General features: G+C 28.6%; 1 protein-coding gene across 1 annotated transcript in view; it reads right to left on the bottom strand.

The window, feature by feature from the left end:
• The window catches only part of LOC111683714 (cullin-associated NEDD8-dissociated protein 1), a 55,423-nt gene that overhangs the window by 11,295 nt on the left and 21,091 nt on the right, over positions 1-23,037 (bottom strand). The window contains exon 4 of the mRNA XM_046950238.1: positions 20,167-21,531. Coding sequence (XP_046806194.1) covers positions 20,167-21,531 — 1,365 coding nt within the window. The remainder of the gene's footprint in view (positions 1-20,166; positions 21,532-23,037) is intronic.

Consider the following 23,037-nt stretch of genomic DNA (forward strand, 5'->3'; position numbering starts at 1 on the left):
AATTTCGGCCGCGGGGCGAACTCTAGTATAGATAAATTCCTATAGGTATATAGCAGCATTGCGCGTTCATATTGTTCTAATTACGAAGATTTTCGCAATTCACACGTACATAAACCGATCGTAAATAAAACTCATTGCAAGAGCGTAAAAAAATACAGAAATTGCAAACAAAATATGTAAAAACAACAAGAACATCTTTTTCAAACAAGAGAGTAACACCCAATTTACACGATGATTTTTTTTTCATGTTTGCCCAGACGTCTGTTTTCATGTTTGTCGGTGATTGGTGGTGAGCGGGGAAGAGGAGAATGGGGGGTAAGAAAACAAAACACCCAATTTACACGATGATTTTTTTCATGTTTGCCCAGACGTCTGTTTTCATGTTTGTCGGTGATTGGTGGTGAGCGGGGAAGAGGAGAATGGGGGGTAAGAAAACAAACATGATTTGGGATTTTCATGATTGTTTTTGACATTCCTCTTTAAAACTGATTCGTACTGTTGATATTATGCTTATGTAAAATAAATAATTATGTCTTTTTTACATGAAAATATTAAAATTTGCATTAAAAAAATACTATAGCGTGTAATTAAATTTTTTTAAATCAAATTAAATGGTTTTTATGTTAAAAATTTCATTTTATTTTTACTACGAATAAGTAATTAAAAAGGATTATACAATTAAACATCAAAAAAAGACATGCATAGTTGCATGTAAAAAATCACCGTATAAATGTTCATGATTTTTTTGAAGATTCTCAAAAGAGAATTGGAAAAAAACAGACGTCTGAAAAGTCTTCATGTAAATTGCGCCTAACTTGCAAAAAACTCATACACTCCAAAAACTTTTCAGGAATGCATAATAGTAAAAAATACATAAAACGATATTTTTAATACTTTTTTTAAACATTTTATATAAAAAAATCTAATCTTTGTGAAGAAATTAACATTTTCTCTTTTCTTTGGATATGTTATATTTATTTTGGGTTACATTTTGTTCTGTGCTGCTTTACAAATACAAATAAATGTTTAACAGTATGTGTATGAGCAACACTGGTATATAGGATAATAAATCGGTTAAGAGATATCCAAAAATTTATCTAAAAATCTTATTCTAATATATAATAAGAGTAATAAAAATATAAAATTTTATAAATAATGCAGCAATATTCAAAAAATGAACAAAAAAAACCTTTAAAGGCAAAATACTTTATTGACCTAAAAAAATTAACAATACTTTCACATTTTATCAAAAATCTGTTTAATTAATATGTTTAATTAATATTATATAAAAAAAAAATATAAGATATTTTTTTAAAAAATACATCAAACAAATTGCTTTAATTTTGCTAAAAATAATAATTTAAGGCGCTGTTAATATATAAAAAGAAAATTGTGTTTGTAATGCCCTATATAGGCTAGGTTATTGAAATAAAGAATTTGAAATTAAATTAAATTAAATCTTGCATTTGTAATATAAGTAATATAAGTAATTAAAACTTTGGTTCTTCTATTAAAAACTTTTTTTTTGACAAATATTTGATCAATTAAAAAAGTAGGGTATTTGAATGGTATTTAAAATTCGGCACAGACAAAAATATAGCACTCATTAAATATAAATTATTACAAATTTGCACTAAATTAGTTAGTAGTAAACCTGTTAGTTTTCTAAAAAAATGTTCTTTTATACATTTTTTGTTCTATCTAATTATTGTCATTAACGTTTCTTTTTATAGCCATCATCAAAAAGATGCGGGGTATATTGGTTTTGTCATTCTGTTTGTAGATCCACAAACGTATATATATTTTGGTCCTTCATAATTCTAAGACGATCTATCCATGTCTGTCCGTCCGTTTGTCTGTTGAAAGCACGATAGAATCCGAACGGAATGAGATAGAGAATTAATACTTTTCACAAATATTTTCGGATAGAACACATACCGCCGAGAAAACAGATTTAACGGGCATAATTATTTTAAAAGTACGAGTATAGCGATGAAATTCGACACAAGTATGATTCATATTATCCAAAATCTCCCTACCAAATTTTATGAGGATCAGTCCATATAAGGACTTTATATCGGTCGTCTTCAGAAAATTACTTTAAAGCTCATTACGGGCTTAAGAATAAGTCAAACCCTACCTCCCTTTTAGGTCCCCATCAAAAGATTACTTTAACAATCATTACTGACTTAAAAACAAAAAAAACAAAATTAAGTCTTTTATGATCCAAAACCTCTCTACCAAGTTTTATGTGGTAAATACTGCAAAATGGGGTGTAAATATGAAGAAACGAACGAAAATGTTATTAAAGATGTGTTCCTTAAATTTTTTTTTTTGTATTTTTGTAAATAGTTTATATGAAGATATTTCTTCATATTTACTAATATCGTTTCCTTGTTTAGAGGTGGTAAATATGAAGAAAGTTCTCAATAATAATATTTTTCTTCACTTCTACAACCCTATTTTAGTTAATACTAAATCCCAGTGAACATTTTCTTTCACTATCTGAGACATTGTTTACATAAATTATAAACAGCATTTTTAAACAATTTCTTTAAATTCTTGTATTTTTTCTTTACTGTTTATAAGTTGTATAATGTTCTCATTGATTGAAAATGTTATTGAAAAAATAAAATAGAAGAAAGCAAAATTTTATATTTAACAAAAAAGTAAAAAATTTATTATGATATTTAATACATGCATTACTAAATATTTGAATTCATACCCAGCAAAAATTTTCATTACCTAGTAATCTAGAAAGTAATATTGGAATCACGTGGAAACTAATTACTTTTGGGGTGAATAACTAATTATTTTTGTTCAAAAATAATATGTACCTACCTTAAACAATTTAATAAATGGTTACTAATTTGATTACAAAAACTTTGCGAAAAAACTAGTTACAAATAAACCTACAAATATGTTATGTGATAGCTAGTTATTTTGGGCCGACTTTGTATGTATAGAATTAGTATAATTTAAAGTTTACTTTTAATCGACAAAATGCAAATAATCAATGGCTATAAAATATTTTCAAATTTTTTTAATAATTTGTAATAAATTGTAATTAAAAAAACGGCATCAAATGCTTTGTTGAATGCTTTGAAGCAACTAAATAAAATTTTTGTATTTTTCACGCCCTTGTTAAGAGGTTCGTTTACGATCGTGTGTGTGTAGCGCCGTACTATGGTTACAAATAGTCTTTACTTTTACTAATATATTAGTCAGCATTTGCCGCAAAATACACATTTTTATCACTCGTCATACTAAAAATATTTAAACTTTTTCAGATTTAAATAACATTGCTACTAAATATTGCCGTTCTGTTTTTATGTTTAACTAGAAAAATTTAATATATATATATTATATATATATATATATTATATATATATATATATATATATATATTATATATATATATATATATATATATATAAACGAACGAAAATGTTATTAAAGATGTGTTCCTTAATTTTTTTTTTTTGTAGTTCTCATTAATATCGATATATAATAATAAAATATTCAAAATATCAGAGTTCATTTATATGGCAGTGATTTGATGGTGGGTACAAAAGATTCGGCATAGCCGAATATAACACTCTTACTTGTGTATTTTTATTATTAAGCATTCATGAAAAAAATTTTGCGTATAAACCTACTTTGTTGAATGCTTTCAAGCAACTAAAGACAATTTTTGTAATTTTTACGCTCTTGCACAACGTAATGTTTACGATCGAAAATTTTTGTATCACTTTTGTATAATTATTTGTGGAATACTGGAATAAATTTTTCAAATTTTGGATGTAAGTGATGTAGTTATTTTATACATTACTTTATCGTAATCCACAATATTCTTTAATTTTTTCAATAGGATTTGTAACCAATTGTCTAGAGCGTGTGTCTTATAAGGAATTAGTTATAGGTTTTATTTCTAGTCGATATTAAAAGTTTTTGAAAAAATACCGACAACCATTGCAAATAGCACGATCAAATAACTTGATTATGGAGCATTCAGTAAGAAAATATACAATAAACACCGAAAATTACTGTGAAGCTGATTTTGAATTCCGGAAAGTAGGGTTAGCACATTGATAATCAGTTATTTTCTGGTTATCGTTGAACAAAACCGGGTAGGTAAAGATTTTGTTGAATAAATGAATGGAAAATTTTCTCTAGATTTGTTCACATTTCTACGATATGTGTAAATTTATTTTCGGAGAAAATTGTTTTTTACCGTCAAGTAAATTTTCTTTCTCATTTTTTTTAAAAGCCCCATGTCATGTTTGCTTTTGTAAAGTTATAATAAATTCGTTAGTTTGTTTGATTGGGCCACCATGGGTTTTGCAGTAAAAATGGGGAAATCGTCACTTTACAATTTTAAAGCAAAATGCATGGGATATTAAGGAAGATATTGTTAATAAATTCGACATTAAACTTAAGGAATACATGCGTATTTTTAATTATAAATTAAAACTCATTATTCGGTTTTTAGGTAGCGAGTTTTTAAGTAAAAAGAGAGTGCCAGTATATAAAAAAATTGCAAACACAATTATGTATGAATTTTAAAAATTGTTTCTTTAGCATTGGTTTGTAATGCATCTTTTAATGTGCATCAATCCTACAACAAGGGGAAGCAATTGTAATATTTTTAATAATAATACATATGTATATATGTTTATATCAAAGGATATTTTAATAAAAACTTATAATTTTTAAAATTTAACACTTAAAAATGGCGCTTTTTCACATCTTTTGGTATTATTCGTGCTCTATGGACTATAACAAAACGGAATTGGTATGTGAGAACCGCTGCATTTTTTGGTGGCTCACTGTGAAATTATATACACAAAACCAAAATTAACATTTTCTCCATATTTAAGTCCAGTTTTTTTCATGGTTTGCCTAGCTTTTTAAAACCAAAGTAAATTAATAAAGTAGCGACATCTCTTGTTGTACAACAACATATACAACAAACACATGTATTTTGTTTTTGGAATAATCCAAGAATGTGTCAAAATAAAAATTTCCTTTAACAACAAAGTGAACAAAACATAAATATAAAATATTACTTTTAAGTTGAAAATATTAAGGATTTAATTATATTATTATATATTAAACAATTTATAACACTTTTAAACTACTTTAAAACCACTTTTAATTAATTTTTTCAACTTTTCACAAATTTTAACAAATTGCAAAACACAATTTAAAAATGGCGACATAAACAATATTAACAATTTTCAAAACAAACTTTGACAACTAATTTTATTTTTCTATAGAAACTATAGTTAAAAAAATAGTCAGCTGTTCAAGTGATGCTACTTTATAAATTTACTTTGTTTAAAACCAAATGTCCAGCTTTTTGCGAATCGGAAACTGGCAACCCTATTAAACTAAACTAATTTTAGGCACACATTTAAATTTTACACATCCATCCAATCCAGGTACCTTGGACGATTCGCAACAAGGTTTCTGGATTAAATCACGTAATATTAAAACTTTTCTACGCTGATACAGGGTCTCAACCGAGAACATGTACATATCTTATGTCACAAGAACTTATGTTTTCTCCTCTCACCAGGATTATCCACATCAGACGCAACGTTGCTGAAACAAGGTCGTGGCAACATATACCTTGCATTTTTTACTTGCCTTTCGATTCTCCAACACGACCACCAACGTCAGAGTTAATGAAACTGGTCGAAGAGGCACAAAGGAAAAATAAGAAAATTGTAATACGTTGTGATGCCAACTCCCACCATTTAGCTTGGGGTAGTACAAACACCAATCGCAGTGGACAAGCCCTCATGGATTTCCTTAATACTAAAGACTTGATCATATCGAACTAATGTAATAGAGATACCTTAAGAGCTTATAAACGAAATTCAGTATTGAAGACTTTCGGACGAGCACTCCTTTTCTGACCATCGGTACATAAGATTAAAAATACTACGGTTTCGGAATAAGTATAAAACTAATTGGACAGTGTTCGGTTCTTTACCGGAATCTATGGTCGATGACACGGGCAGGAGGCTGGAGGATATGGAGGAGACAATGAAACTCCTAATGAACTCCGATTTATCACTCGGTTTATCGAATAACATAGATAAACCGATATTGGAGGAAGGGGAGGCTAACACGAAAATTGTAATTACATCTGATACGTTTAAAAGGGCAATCAAGAGCTTTGCACCCTGCAGGGCCGGATGGCATTTTCCTGCACACTTACTGATGGAGGCGGGACTGGTTTCAGTACATCTGTCTCAGATATTTACTGCATGCTTGAAATACACATATAACCTCATTAAATCGCAGGATGAAAGGGTAATATTTATATAATATTTATACCTAAGCGACACCTAAGTCTTATCGACCGATAAGCTTTATGTCCTTCCTACATAAAACCTTGGATCGGATTGTTATAGTATGGTAAAAAGCAGTATATCCGACAAAATTTAATATAATTTTAGAACATAATCTTTAAGAATATCGTTGATAGGGACGTTGATTTTAATTGTAGGAGTATAAAACTTAGCAGAAACCTGTATTTTGATACGGTGCATCATAATCAATCAAAAAGTCGATTTTGACTTTTTGTTACTTAAAAAAATAAATTAAAATTTGAGAACGAATAAAAGAGATTAATTATAAAAACAATTAAAAATATAAATCTTTCACTAAAAAAATTAATTTAAATTTTTGAAATTGTTACCCCTATTATTTTTAACGCAACTTTCTTTGTTAATATAAAAAATCTTTTTTTAAACACTCTATAAAATACTTTTAAACTTTCAGTGTACTTACATACATACCTGGCAGTAGCAAAATTAAGTTACATTGCTGCTAGGAAAAACTCAACGCAAACAAAAATAACATCAATACTAGCCATATTAACAAATTTAATTGTGCCCTGCTAAAGCACAAAAATATTTGTGTTAGCCTGCAATTATGTGTACCTGCTACTAGAAATTGCAAACACGAGTTGCATTTTTTATATTAATACGACAATATATGACTGCAATTTTTAGTAGCAAAATGATGCAAATTTGATTTATTTTATAGTCATGTGCAAAAAAGGATGTGCTAGTGCTGTATAAGTAAACGCTTTTTTTAACCATAAAATAAAAAATTGTAAAAAGTAATAAATTGAAAACAACTCAACAAAATTAACTGAAATTCTAAAGATGTAATATACTTTATTGACAAGCAAATTCTGATGAAAAGTAATAAAAATATAAAAATAAAAAAATAAAATAAAAAATAAATTTTTCATTTACTACAGAAGACTTAGAGGAGAAAATCTTTGAGCCCTGCCGTAGGTCGGCTATTTAGGAAATATTTATTAAGCAAAGCCGTCCTAGAAATCTTTATTAAGCGAAGATGGTGTTCGAAATACCATATAGGAGATAAACCTTGCGCCCGGCCGTAGGCCGGCTATTTATGAAATCTTTACTTAGCTAAGAAAGCCGTGTAAACAAAAAACATATTTTAATATTTAGTTTGACATTTATATAAAAAGTACGGTTTACCGTTACTTTTTACTATAACAAAAAAATATAAAACAAAATTATAAAATAAATGGTTTTTAAAATCAAATATCTCTTTCATTTGATTAGATACAGTAATGGTTTATACCTTAAATAAAAGCTTAAGTCATTGACTATTAACATATAGAAATTTATAATAGAATTATATAGACATATATTTTTTCCGGAAAAAAACCCAAAGTCGGTCCTTTAATTTTATGTATAAATTTTTATTGTAAACAAAACAGTTTTCGAGATATACACAAAAATGTATTAAACTTTGGAGCTCCGCCCACTCGAAATTAGGCGTGGCCGACAAAAAAAATGTATATCTTTTATCGTCTGCAAACGCTATATTAGGTTTTTTTTTTCAGAAATGTCACTAAAACCGACTTGTTCCAAAATTAGTTTAATTCTTAAAACAAATGTAAATCAATGAAATATAATTATTTAATGTTTATTAATATCATTATAAAATATAAAATAAAGTAATTAAAGAAATAATCCAAAGAATTATCAGAAAAACCATTTCAAATACGAACTATATATGAACTTAGAAGAACACTATCTTTAGAATTTAACATCTAAATACACCTTAGGTAGCTTGAAACCAATATATATTGCACTGTCGTGTGGTACAGGAAAAATACTTAATTTAGATATTTACAAATAGAGTTGGTTATTGTCACCTAAGGTCCACAAAAATTTTTTTCTACTAATACATAGACTTATATACACTCAAACCTAGTTTTATGCGATTAACATGAACAATACTTTATATATCCGAAGCGGAATTGGTAAAAAATCAGTAGTAGTACATTGTTGAGAAATTTTTTTCGATGTATGTGGGCCAAAATTTTTTTCAAAAATATTTTTGCAAAGAAAAATTTTAGAATTTTTAAACAGCACTAAAATAAATACGCATAAAACGAGGTTTGAGTGTATATTTAGAACCCAAATCAAGAATAACTATCCAGATCCAAATACGCTTACTGTATTTTATTCATAAAGTATTTAAAATATGAGATAGAAAAACAAGAATTTAGCATGTAATAGTTTTATAGTGGTATACGTTGTTTTCCCCATACTTAGAATGGATAGGATAGTTCTTAGTGTTAGCTTTATTGAATAAATGTAAACATGTTAAATAAAATTCACACAGTACTACCCAAATAAATGTGATTTCCGTAATGTTGAAATTTATTTGTATTCGCTCTAACATCTTGGCATGCTAATAGTTTATCGCGACTTTATGATTTCAGCATATTTCAACACACGATATTTTAGGTGTATTGATGTAACGCTTTTAGTGAGCTTCGAGGAACAGCTTTTTTTCAACTTTCATGTTTGTTTTTCCAATATTTAAGCTTCTTCCACAGTGATACATTCTAGAGCACATTTTGGAGATATTCATCAAACAACGCGTACTTATAATGCCTACTTTCACTCATTTATACATTTAGCATAACAGCAAATATTCTATCAAAAAAATTGCAAATTTTGTAAAATTATATAAATTTGGTTTCAAAACTTTGCGACTACGTAATTCTTTACTTATAATTGGCACAATAATTAAATACGAACTGTAGTCATTCAACAAGTGCGGCGACAAATATGATTGGTCAGTCTTTGCTTAGAGAAGAGAACATTTTGTACTCTCATATTCACAACACAGTCGTGGAAAGTTTTATTTTTGAAATATATATAAAAATGATTGTGTTTTTGTATAGATTTCTAATCGGCTGAACCGTTTTTCTTGAAATTTTCACAGTGTATTCCTGTATGTCGGGAAGAGGTTATAGGCTACTTTTTACTTTGAAGTTTCAAGTAAATTACAAAATAAGTATTAAAAGTCGCATATGCCAAAAACTGCAACAGCTAGAGTACTTATATGGACAACTTTGATATCCATTAGAATATTTGTGGAGAAAATGGGCGGAATGGACGTGGCATATTCCAATCCCCATATTAAATATTAAATTAGTATATCTGAGAAAATATAACATTTAGGGTCCTCCTGGAACCCCCATATGAATTTATTAGAAATTATTAGAGCTAGAATCATAAAATTTTACATGAAATATTTTGTCGAACTTCCAATGGCCGGATTGGCACCTCCCATATCTGGGAAACTATTAAATTTTTCTTCGATTACATTAATATCTTAATTAACGTTTGAAAAAATCAGTAAAATTGGGGAAAATTACGTCTCTAATATGGTCGGTATCGCCGGTATCGTTTTTGGTTAGTGTGGAAAAATTAAAAAATAATTTGACATGACATTGGCAAGATTGAAAGGAATAAAACTATAACAAGCATATCTAAGTATCCAAAACAGGAACAAAATTAAAAGTATATTTTGTTGTTTTAATTCGAGAAAATTTCAAAAAATTTGTATATTCTTATTAACATTTACATATTTGTATCGAGCAATAAATAATTGGAATGGAACCTTCGATTGGGGTAGAGAAACACACCGGGTATTAGCAAGTTTTAAATAAATGTAATAGTAATAATTTGAAAATTTCTTTTAAACTTATTTACTTAAATGTAAAATATTTAAGAAATATTTTAGAATTTAATTTGTTATTTTGATATGAAACAATATTTAAAATCACTTTATTAAGGTTGAAACCATAGAATAGGTATACATAGAAATGAAACTGAGAATGACAGAACCTAAGTCTGCTGTCAAAAACCTAAGTTGTGAGAATGTATTAGTTGAAAAATATATAACCCAACAAGCACAAACTACATCGTTTAAAAAGTTTTAATATTTTTGTTTGATATTAAATTTTGTTATTTTATGAAATAATGGTTTCAATTTGTAATTTCAGTTGACCAATGCAAGAAATATCTTCATTTAAAATTATTCTAAATTTGAAATAAGCTCGTTGTGTTTGCTGGTTTGGACCATTATTGACACTTGAAAATAATATTAAACAAGAAATTATAGTCGGACGAGGCCGTCCATATAATACCCTACATCTTTTACAAAAATAAAATGTGATATAGTTGTCATAATAAAGCATTTGATTTCAATTGTACCTTACCTCAGATATACTTAAGCCGTTAATTGTTGAATAAAATTGTGGACATTTAAGTGAAATTTTGATGGGGGGCTTTGCATAGGAGCTAGGGTCATATAAGGCCCTATAATTATAGAATTCGTGAGGGTCATCAAGTCTAGTATAAAACTTGGTTTTGCAGCCTTTTGTCTAGATATGAGTATATTAACATAATTATGAACATAAAAGGCCTATTCGGAGGGTTCAGTTGTATGGGGGCTAGGTGAAAAAAATTAACCGATGTTAACCATTTATAATAGGCTTCTTCTATGGTATCATAGAAGATTACGTTCATTGAATGATCTTCAAAATTTCGACCTGTAGTTTTAATTACAAGGTTTACAAGCCCTATTCGAGGGTTCAGTTGTATAGGGGCATTTTCAATAGGCTTCGTCTACGGTACCATAAATTATCATTTGCTAAATTTCATTAAATTATCTCCAAAATTGCGACATGCTGCTAAATCGAATCAGAAAATGATTTTGAGCCAATTGGTATACTTTAAGGTGGGTATAGGATTAATGTTATTGAGCGTTACAAACATCATCACAAACCCAATATACCAACCCCCAAAGTGGTGTAGGGTATAAAAAATAAAAACAATTGAAAATTTCGTTTTTTTTCTAAAAATGTTTTTAATAATTTTGTGGCAAAAACACAACTTTTAACAATGTTTATGCTGCAGCAGGGACTGTGTAAATTCTTGGATTAAAGCTTAATATAAACTTCTAGAAGAAAAACTACTATATAACTTATTGAAACTTAGTCTCAGTAACACTTCTATTTATTTCTATGGTTTAAACTATAACAAAATTTCAGTTTCAATAGAAATCACTTAATAATGTTGATATATATATTTTTATATAACAAATTTAGTGGATGTAGAATATGTTACATCGATTTGAAAATGTAAAAAGAGCTTTTGTATTTTATTGCACGGAATTGCTTTTTGATTGATTTTTGTTTTTATTGATATACAAATGTATATCATGAATTTCATGAAAAATCTATTAAGAATTGACCGATAGTCTTCAGAATTCTTTAATTTTTTGTTAACACATACTCTATTAGACACATAACATATATCAATGTTAAATTCTTAAAAATTTAAAAAAAGCGATTTTTAAGCGATTTTAATTTGTTCGAAAGCTACAAAAAATCAAAAAGGTATAAAACTTTGAAAGCTTATATCTTTGAGAGTTTATATCGTTGTTAACCCATTTACATTACTCAAAAGGTACAAGTAAAAATTTTTAAACATCAATGTATATTTATTTTCAACAATGCAAAAAGACAGAAACGTAAAAAAATGTTAAAAAATATTAATAATCTGGACATTAGAGGGGATTTTCGCTTTTATGTAGCTCGCGTTTTTTACCGGTTTAGAGCTGTCACAAAAACTATAAACAGATTTAAATGGCAGACACGGCCATTACTATGTTATCACATTATTTTTAGACCATTTGCTTCAAATAAATAACTGGAAAACTTTGTTTAAAAAATTATAACATATTTAGTTTATAACTTGTTTTTAGTATATATGTGGCCACTGAAGTTTAATAGATTATTACAACAAAAACAATAAATGCAGTAAAATAGTTTGATGAAATATTAATTCAGAGCACTTTCAAGTGCTCAATAATGCAAAAATAAATAAGCCAGGGTGAACCGTTTTTTAATACAGCCTTGAAAACTAAGTGTTCCCAAATTGGCACAGCGACCGTAAATGGGTTAATTTAGACCCACTCTGTTATTATCGATTTTTATATTAAAAAATTTAAGATAGTGCATTTTTTAAAGGAACGCACTGTTTGAATGCATTATTGAAACTGTTGAAAAAGTTTTAAAAGTGCCTAAATCGATTATTTTAAGCTTTTTAAGCAAAAAATTTGTTGGGACATGCATTACATCTATTTATTTTTGTTGATTTTTTTAATATTTTATATGGGAATATATACATTTAACAGAATTTAAAACAGCTTAAAATACATTACTGATCTGAATTGGGATGCAAATATTAAAATTCGATTACAAATAATATACAGTTTGACAGGAATGCATTTTTAAATAATTCTGGTTAACTGTTTTTCAAATCAGCCGAAAAAATGAACAGTTAAAAAGGCGTTTTGTACCTATGAAATCGGAAATTATTGTACAGCCAGGATGTATTTATATATATATATATATATATATATATATATATATATATATAAATATATATATATAATATATATATATATATATATATATATATTATATATATATATATATATATATATATATATATATAATATATATATATAATATATATATATATATATATATATATATATATATATATATATTATATATATATAATATATATATATATATATATATATATATATATTATTATAATATATATATATATATATATATATATATATATATATATATATATATATATATATATATATAAATATATTATATAATAATATATATATATATATATAAATTATATATATATATATATATATATATTATATATATATATATATATATATATATATATATATATATATATATATATATATATATATATATATATATTATATATATATATATATATATATATATATATAATATATATATATATCGTGCTCTTACAGAGAATTATATCATTGTCAATGAATCGTTTAAAAACCAAAAATAAAGGTATTAAGATATATACATTTCACAAAAATAGTTTGTTATTATAAATTTATCACTCTCTGGGATTCGGAATTAGTTGATAATTGGCCCAATTGCTAATTAAAGACCCTTTTCAAAAAATCTTTCGGATGTTCATATTTTGGTTTTAAATGTTATAAATTTATTACTTTTTAATCATAAATGCGTTTTTTATTTAAGAAAAACGTTCGGTGTCACCGAACTTTGAAAACCGAACAAAGTTCGGGTTCGGGCGGACTTTCAAATTTACTGAAGTTCGGGTTCGGTGTTCGGTACCGAACAAAATTTTGAGTTCGGTCGGGCTCTATTAAAAAGTTTTAGACTACGTAGAATACGTTAAATTGTAGATATATGTTATAAAGTCCCTAGTTGTCTGTGCTAATAATTACCCTAATACGTTTTGTTGTATTTCCGGTAAAATAATGAGCGGATATAAATCTGCTCCGATAAGAATATCTACAGTCCTACTAGTAATTAGATTAGAATCTATCAAGCAAAGATATGGCAATAATTTTTCAATATCGACACTTACAGAAGTCGAAAGCAAATTTCCTGTTATTTCTGATCAAATAAATGCGTTAGCTGATAGTTTTATTGAAGAATATAAATCTGAACTAATTTCATAAGAATTCGCAGAATGAGTCGGAAGTTTTAATGTTTTTCGCAAACGTTCAGATATGAAAGAACATTCTGAACCCGATTTAGTACAAATCGATTATTTGCGGTATTTTTTTCTCTATGTGTAAATCCTAATGATTTACACTTAGATATTTAGTGGTTTTCTCCACTAATAGGATAGTGGAAAAATATATTCACTAATGTTAAAGGAACTCATTATATTGAATTAATTTACACTCTATTACATTAATTAATTAATACTAATATTAAAGTAAGTAGTAACAAACTTAAAACACAAAAGGAAATAGTAATACAAAAAAATACGGAAATGTCATCAATATATTAATATAACAATTTAAATTAAATACATATTGGTACATATACTTTTCTTTAATACAATAAAAATAATAAAATATAAATATTTTGAACATTGTATTTTTATTTTGTTTGAAATATTTTTATAAACACTTTTTTTTGAGGCTTTAGCGCATATTAAATCATTCATGTAGTGACTGTTAAACATTTGCACTATTTTATTGTAGTGCAAAATTTTCACTATCACTAATGGTTAGTGGTAGTGTAAAAATTTTCACTACCACTATTTTTTTAGTGGTAGTTAAAATCTGTTTCACTGCCACAATTTGTTTAATAGTAGTTAAAATATGTTTCACTACCACTATAGTGATAAAAAGAGTGGAAAATCAAAATTTCATCAATATAGTGGGATTTAGTGGAAACTTTAGTGCACTAAATATTTAATGCACTACCTCCAACTCTGAAATAAAGGAAGACAAATCTTCTACTTTTAATTAAAACTAATTATCCTTTGTGTTTTATTCTTTTTGTGTATTTGCACTGAACCATGGATTGACGTCGAATTAATGTTTACCATTGCAGGTCATTCAACTATGGAATTATGTATATGTATGCTGCAGATGAAGCATAGAATGATGTCTATTGCAAATAAAAAAGTTATTATTGATTGTGTCCTCGAAAGGCAATTAGTACAGCAGTTATAATCATTCACAATAGAAATTCTTTCAGATACTAAAAGATTTTTATATCGACGACAATTTTGCAGATAGTGAGACTAATTAGGGCATAAGATGTATGGAAGTTAAGTAGAATGAGAACTATTAGAAAGAACAGAAGAGATGGCAGTCGAGTTCGTATCTTTAAGATCATGAAGGCATTGCAATGTCTGAATTCTTTATGACAGAAAGTCACCGAAATATTTCCATGTGGACAAAACAGTTTTGTTCTTAACACATTGTTCCCATAAAACAACTGTAGATATGGACAGACGTTGAATACACATACATATAAAAATAAAACAGAGAATATTTCAAATTTATTAGAGATGAAGATCTTTTTTTGTTTAAATCAAAATATTACCTAGTAGAAGTAGATGGTTTTTAAATGTAATATGCACGTGGTGCTTGTGTCGCAGACAAATCAAAAGAGATTTATAATGTCAAACGCTACAAGCCAAAATTTGGTGGCAAACAATTTTTAAGCACCGTTAGCTCGTTAGAATCTTCCAACATAGTTGCAATATGTAAAACAATGCCCAAATCTATTATTTAGTACTTTTTTATAAAACATGTACATGAATAAATAAAAATTACTTCACTCTCTAAAAGACATTACATGGTGTCAAAAGTGTTTCGCGTCTAAATTAAAGAATTGATGAAGAAAATATTAAAAAAGTTATAATAAACAGCAAATAAAAATACATAATTGGACAAAGCGTATTTTAATAGAACAATAAATTAAAAATATTGTCTAAATCGTTCTTGAAAAGAAATTAAAAAAGAACATCTTATAACAAAAATAAAATGGCGACAAAAAATGAAGCAACACAAATAAATGAATGGAAAATGTGTCCCGTGAATGGAAAATGTGGCATACACCATTCAAAATTTTTGTCAGGGCATCTAATTTGGAAGATGCTTAGAACCAACGTAAAGTTGCTCTTTTAACCCACCACCTTGGTAGTGGAGCGTTGGATATTTTCCATTATTTTAATGAAGATGTGGATTCAATAAAATATCAGACAGTTGAAGAGTATGTGACTCTATTAAAAAACTTAAGTTTGAGCTGTGAATTTGGTTCCCTTCGTGAAAGCTTGGTAAGAGATGTGTTTACTTGCGGTTTGTCTGCCAAAATAAACATTGTAAGGGAAAGGCTGCTGTCGGAAGGTGGTATAACTCTTGAAAAAGCAAAAAAATAGGAAAAGCGAGGGAAAATACAAATACGCTGCAACAAATAGATGATAGCGAGCCTTTTATTAATTATATTAAAAGGGATAATTACAAAGTGAAGCAGACAAGTACAAGTGTGGCCAAAATCATTGTAATAAATGTCCTGCATTGAAAATGTGCTTTTGAGAAAATGTGCTTTTTAAAGAAGAAATACATTAAATATGTAGGTCCTGATGAAAATGAAAACGAAATTGATAAAAAAGAAGAAGAAAACTTTATTAGCGCTTTCTAAAAAACAACAACTGCTGCTAAATGGAACATTGAGGTAATGATAAACAACAATAAAATTGTATGTCAAGTGGACACAGGGGCACAGGCCAATATAATATCATTTGAAACAATGAGAATGTTAAATGTAAAACATTTGTTGAGTGAGATCAATATTAAAATATTTACATTCAGTGGTGAACAGTTAAAAGTTCTAGGTACTGTTAATTTTACAGTAGGTTATGAAAACCAATGTTATAATATTAAATTTTATGTTGTTAACATTAATTGTAAAAATATTATTGGTCTTGACTCTGCTATTAAATTAAAACTAGTTAAAAATATAAATGTAATAACTATGAATAAATTACTTGAAAATTATTCTAATGTATTTAATGGTATTGGCCTTTTGCAAAATAAATGTAATTTGAAAATACGTGAAAACGTTCCCCCTGTTGTGGATCCACCACGCAAATACGATTTAAATTACTTGATAAATTGAAAATTGAATTGAATCAGTAAATCAACAGTGTGGGTGAGTTCTATAGTTATCGTATCAAAACCAAACGGGAATCTAAGAATTTGTTTAGATCCTCGGAATCTAAACAAAGCCATCTTACGTCCTCACTATCCTTTTCCTAATATTGAGAACTGTAAGTCTCAACTACATGGGTCTAATTATTTTGCTTCGCTAGATACCAATAGTGGCTTTTGGATGATTTCACTAAATGAGAAATCTTTAAAATTGTGCACTTTCAATACGACTTTTGGTCGATATCGTTTTTTGAGGTTACCTATTGGTATTAACGCAGCACCAGAAATATTTCACGCAGAGATGGTAAAATTATTTGGAGATATTTCAGGTTTGATTATTCATTTTTAATTCATTCATTCATGAAATAAAGTTTTTAGGACACATTTTTGATAAAACTGGTATATAACCCGATGGGGAGAAGATTAAGTCGATTATTAATATACCTAGACATGGTAATGTTAGGGAATTACAATGTTTCTTAGGTGTGATTACCTATCTCGGTTCTTTTATGGAAAACTTTTCGTTAAAGAATAAACTTTTGAGGGAGCTTTTAAAGAAGGAAATTCAGTGGCATTGGTAATCTAAACACGAGGAGGAATTTGAGAATATTAAACATAAAATTACTAAATCGCCTGTTCTAAACTATTTTGATCCCAAAGCTCATTGACAAACACCCTATTGCATATTCATCAGTAGCACTAACGGAAGCCTAACAAAAATATTCACAAATAGAAAAAGAACTATTTTCCCTACCGTAAATAAATTTCATCAATTTGTTTACGGTTGAAAAGTAATAGTAGAAACCGATAACAAGCCTCTTGTTAATTTATTTGACAAACCTCTTTATAAAATTCCGGACAGGTTACAAAGGCTTATGCTGCGCTTGCAGTGCTATGATCTTTTAGTGGTTTTCAACCGGGTAAAAATTTGAATATAGCTGATACTTTGTCCAGAGCTCCACTAAGGGGGACAACTTTTACGGAAATGGACAATGAGATTCCACTACACTGCAACTTCATAGCTTCATACTTGCAAACCCCATTTGCAAATATAAGTGATGTAAGGGAACATTCTAATAACGATGAAACTTTTAGGGAATTATTTAATTATCTGGAAATGGATGGCCAATGAACAAGAAAAATGTTGATCAGGATGTTGTGCCTTATTTTAAAATGAAATATAAAATTTCTACTTTAAACGGCGTGTTGTTAAAAGACCATCAAATCTAATACCAAGAGGTTTGCGGAAATCTATTTTGAGTAAAATACATGAGGGTCATTTAGGTATGCAGCGATGCAAAAATTTATCCCGTCAGTCAATTTATTGACCGAATATTTATAACGACATTGAGAATATTGTCACAGATTGTGAGATTTGTATGCGACATCAGAACTCAAATCCAAAATCTGATTGGTTGAAATTAGGGTGTGATCTTTTTGAATTTAACAAAAATATGTATTTAGTTGTAGTCGATTATTATTCCAAATATATTGAATTGGAATCATTGAGCTCTTGTTATAACAGCTCACAACCTATATTCAAGCTTAATCTATTTTTTCTAGACATGGTATTCCGCATATTTTGGTAACGTATAATGGGCCTCCATTTAATTCTAAAGATTTTAGAGCATTCTGTCAAGATTGGGGAATAGACCTGAAAACGTCAGTCCATATTTACCTAGATCCAATGGCTTGGCGAAGCGGTCGATTCAAACTATTAAAAAATTATTATTGAATTCTTATGAAAGTAAATCGGACCCTTATATGGCATTACTGCATTATCGTACATCTCATAAGGAATAATAATACCCAAAATCGCGGGGAGAGAATGTAGGTTTAAGGACTGATATATCTTATACCTAATGGGTTGAATAAATCTCTCTTCGAACAGGTCTGTGTACAAAGCAGCATATGCTGGATTCCCAAACCCGATCGGTATCTCTTACCGTTCGTGTAGTGGGACGCCAGTATATGCTGGGGAATTGTCAGGTCAGTAGTCAATGGTTGCCTGTCATCCCGTAGATCGATCTTTATGATCATGGGAATGGAACTGATGCTAAAATTGGTGAAAGATCGGGAAAGTCTCCATATATTGGAGATTAGTACTGATTTAGTATGCCTTTTTACGCTTCGAGGAAGTTCTTCGGTGCTGTTGCCATCTCAACAGGATATATTGATAATGCTGCGCTACTATTTGTCGGGGTAATTATTGGAATTAATTGACTTTGGAAATTCCTACTTCCTTTGTTACATTGATCGGTTCATAAAAGAGGGATCCTGATCCATTTTGTTGGGTATTTCGGACTACCAAATATGTCTATAATTCCAAAAAGGAATTAAATGCAAACATTCAAAAGTATTGCAATAATTACAATACAAATGCAAGGAAAAAAGTTAGACCCATTGAAAAAGGTGATAAGTTGATGTTTAAAAAAAAACCTTCAAGCTGTCTATTTTTCAGGACGGATAATCGATAATTGCAAAGAATCAAAATCATTTTTAATACAAGACAACAATAAAACTTTTTATAAGAGAAATCAAGAACACATAAGAACAACTTTAGACAACAAATCAATTGAAAATCCTAATGAAACTAAAACAACCGAAATTGAAGATAAAATTCTTAATAATGATGAAAATGTGAAAATGCCTAATGAGGAATATACTGAAATTCCAAATGAAGCAAATATTGAAATTCCCTTTAATGTTCAAGAAAATAATAAAAATATGTATGTTGCAAAGAGAGGCAGAATTGTCAAAGAACCAAAAAAAATTAAAGTTGTAAATTGTATTATCAATTGTATTTGTAATTATCAAAATAATAACAACATTGTAATTTTTATTTAAGTAATAAAACTACTTTATACTTCCTTTTCAGATTTAATTACAATTCTTAAAATAAATTTAAAAATATGAGTTTGTTATAAAGTAGTTTTTAGTACTTAAATAAAAATTACAATGTTGTTATTATTTTGATAATTACAAATATAATTGTTGTATATGTAAAACAATGCCCAAATCTGTTATTTAGTACTTATTTTTATAACATGTACATGGTAACTCTTTTTATAAATAAATAAAAATTACTTCACTCTCTAAACGAAGACTATTGTGCATTAATTTAATATGGCTAAATGATTTCAAAATATCAAGTTTTTTTAATAAGGTGTAAATTAGCCAATTACTATATTCATCAACACATTCCCACTTTTTTTGTTAAGTAAAAGAATTTAAATTTACCTGTAAAAGAGGAGAACGCAATAACTGGAGAACCGGTGGTAAAAATTGATCATGAATTCCCACCAAAGCCTTTGGATGCTTGCGTGCTGTAGTTGTTAATAGAATTAATGCATACTGAGCTACGTGTAGATCGGAGTCAGAGATAAGAGGTTGTATTTCTGCAATAGCCGTTTGTAGTAATGGAGGTCCAAATATATCAAGATCATAATTATCAGCAAGTTTGTTGAGCAAGTCCAAGGAATGTAGCTTTAGAGCTCGTTGATTTTTTCGTAAAAACGTTCCTAAAGCGGGCATTACATCATTCAAAATCGATGTTAGATTAATTCTTAAAGGTGATGCTGCAATCATAGTAAGTGCTTTAACACAACTTAATCTAGTTACTTCGTTTCTCAACCTTTCCAAAAATATTGGCAAACATGTGGTCAATTCCGCTTGGAGTAAATCTCCCATGTTAGCAATAATTTGACCCATACAAGCAATTGCCCTTTCTTTTACTTCTTGATCAGCGTCGGTAGCTTTAAGTTTTTGTAGAGTGGCTGAATACACTTCTGCTGCAAATGGCGTTACATCGATAGTACTAATATTGGCAGCGTTACCGTCCAAAGGACGAATAACTTTAACCAATTGTTGAAGCACAATTAAGCCCTCAGTAGCTATTTTGTAAAAAGGATCAAAAACTGCCGTTACCACTAGTGGTACCAAAACTGATATATGGGGGTGGAACACATGTGATTGATGACCTTGCAACAACGAACATAAAAACCCTAGAGCTTCTATTTTCATATTACTTGTAGAGTTCTTGTCACTTAAAGAGAAGCTAATTCCTGGAACTATGTTATCGAGATGTGGTCCCAAAGCGCCTGGCATAGCGATTAGCAATTCTCTTAATAATAAGAAACAATCCTGTCGGGTCTTCATAGATTTTTCTCTCATAAGAGGGTGGGTTGCTTTAATAATATGTGGAACTTGTTCCATTAAAAGTGCTAAAGTCGCTGGTATCTGTTCCATTGAATCCGGGTCATGAGAAATTTCGTCAACAGAACGTGAATTTTTAAGAAGTGCAACATAAGCATGGAATATATCAGACTTGACATTTTCCTCGCGCTCTTTGAAACGTGATATTAATGCTGGGCTAAGATCTTTATAAAAGTCTTCAATCATATCATGACGAGTTGCGATTATTGATTCAAGACATTTAGCTGCAGCTCGACGTACTTTCCAACTCATATCATCATCATCACTATACTCTTCACTATCAACATATTCTTCTTCTTCTGTATCCATAGCTATATTCGAATCAACATCATCTGCTTCATAATTATAGTTAGGGTCATACGTTAAATATTTAAGACACAGTTCTAAGATCTGAAAAAAATAATCAAAAAATAAAAATGAGGTAAAATAAAATATCAACAACGCCTCGGCGAAACGCTAAGTTTCATTATAATACATACATACATACATACATACATACATACATATGTATGTATGTATACATACATACATACATACATACATACATACATACATACATACATACATACATACATACATACATACATACATACATACATAATTTTTAATTTCTGAATTTTTTTTTAAAACTAGTTTTTTGTTAATTTAAAATTTTCAAAAACCTATGAATTTTACATTAGCGTCTCATTGGAGGGATGTTGTTCATTTTTGACAACTATGAACTACATCTAATCTTATTCATAGATGAAATAAAATCCGATATTTGGATGTCAAATATGTCAAATAAACCGAATTCGTTCAATGACATCCTTATGTTAATTTCATTGGTTTTTCACCAAAGTTTGAAGTACTTCGAATATGTTATTTGTAGTATCTTTTTTACGACTCTTTCATCACTTTTAACTGGGTTTTTATTTGTAATGAAATATTTGGTTAATAAAAGCGAAAAATATATATTCGCATTTTTAGATGTGATTAAGATGACATCAATTATTTTTTGCTGGGTTGGATCATAATATGATCATGTATAACAATATTTAATGAAATATTTTGACGGTATTTAATCATAATATGATATTTTAAAATTATTGACAATATGTTTAGACTACAATCATAATTTTAACCATAACTATGTTTTTTCTCTGTGTGCTCTTACAATGGTTTGTTATTAGAAATTTATCACTCTCTGGAATTCGGAATTAGTTGATTATTGCCCAATTGCTAATTAAAGACCTCTTCAAAAAATCTTCCGAATGAGAATGAGAAAACATGAGTTTTGGTTTTAAATGTTATAAATTTATTACTTTTTAATCATAAAAAGTTCGGGTTCGGTGTTCGGTACCGAACGAAATTTTGAGTTCGGTCGGACTCTAATATTTACCTTTAGTTTTTTTTTAATAAAAACAATTATGACAATTATTATTTACTACTAATTATTATTTACTATTTTTATACCCACCATCAAAAAAGATGGGGGTATATTGATTTTGTCATTCCATTTGTAACACATCGAAATATTGGTCAAAGACCCATAAAAGTATTCCGGGTCCTTATTAAATTCTATGACGATCTAGCCATGTACGTCCGTCTGTCCGCCTGTCTGTTGAAATCACGATTTTGAACACACAAGAAAAGTAAGACAGTTGAAATTTTGCATAAATATTCCCTATTTCTAGGGTTTGTTTGGTATTGAAAATGGGCCATTTCGGTCCACTTTTTCGGATAGCCCCCATACAAGTGGACCTCCTGAAAACAGCTTTAATGGGCATAATTGCTTTGAAAGTGCGATTATAGCGATGAAATCCGACATAGATAAGTATCATATAAGCCAAAATATTTGTACCAAATTTTTTGAGGATCAGTATATAATTGACCCTACCCCCCATATAAGGTCCC

This window comes from Lucilia cuprina, chromosome 2 (assembly GCF_022045245.1).
Source record: "Lucilia cuprina isolate Lc7/37 chromosome 2, ASM2204524v1, whole genome shotgun sequence".
In the NCBI taxonomy this organism is placed as follows: Eukaryota; Metazoa; Arthropoda; class Insecta; order Diptera; family Calliphoridae; genus Lucilia; species Lucilia cuprina.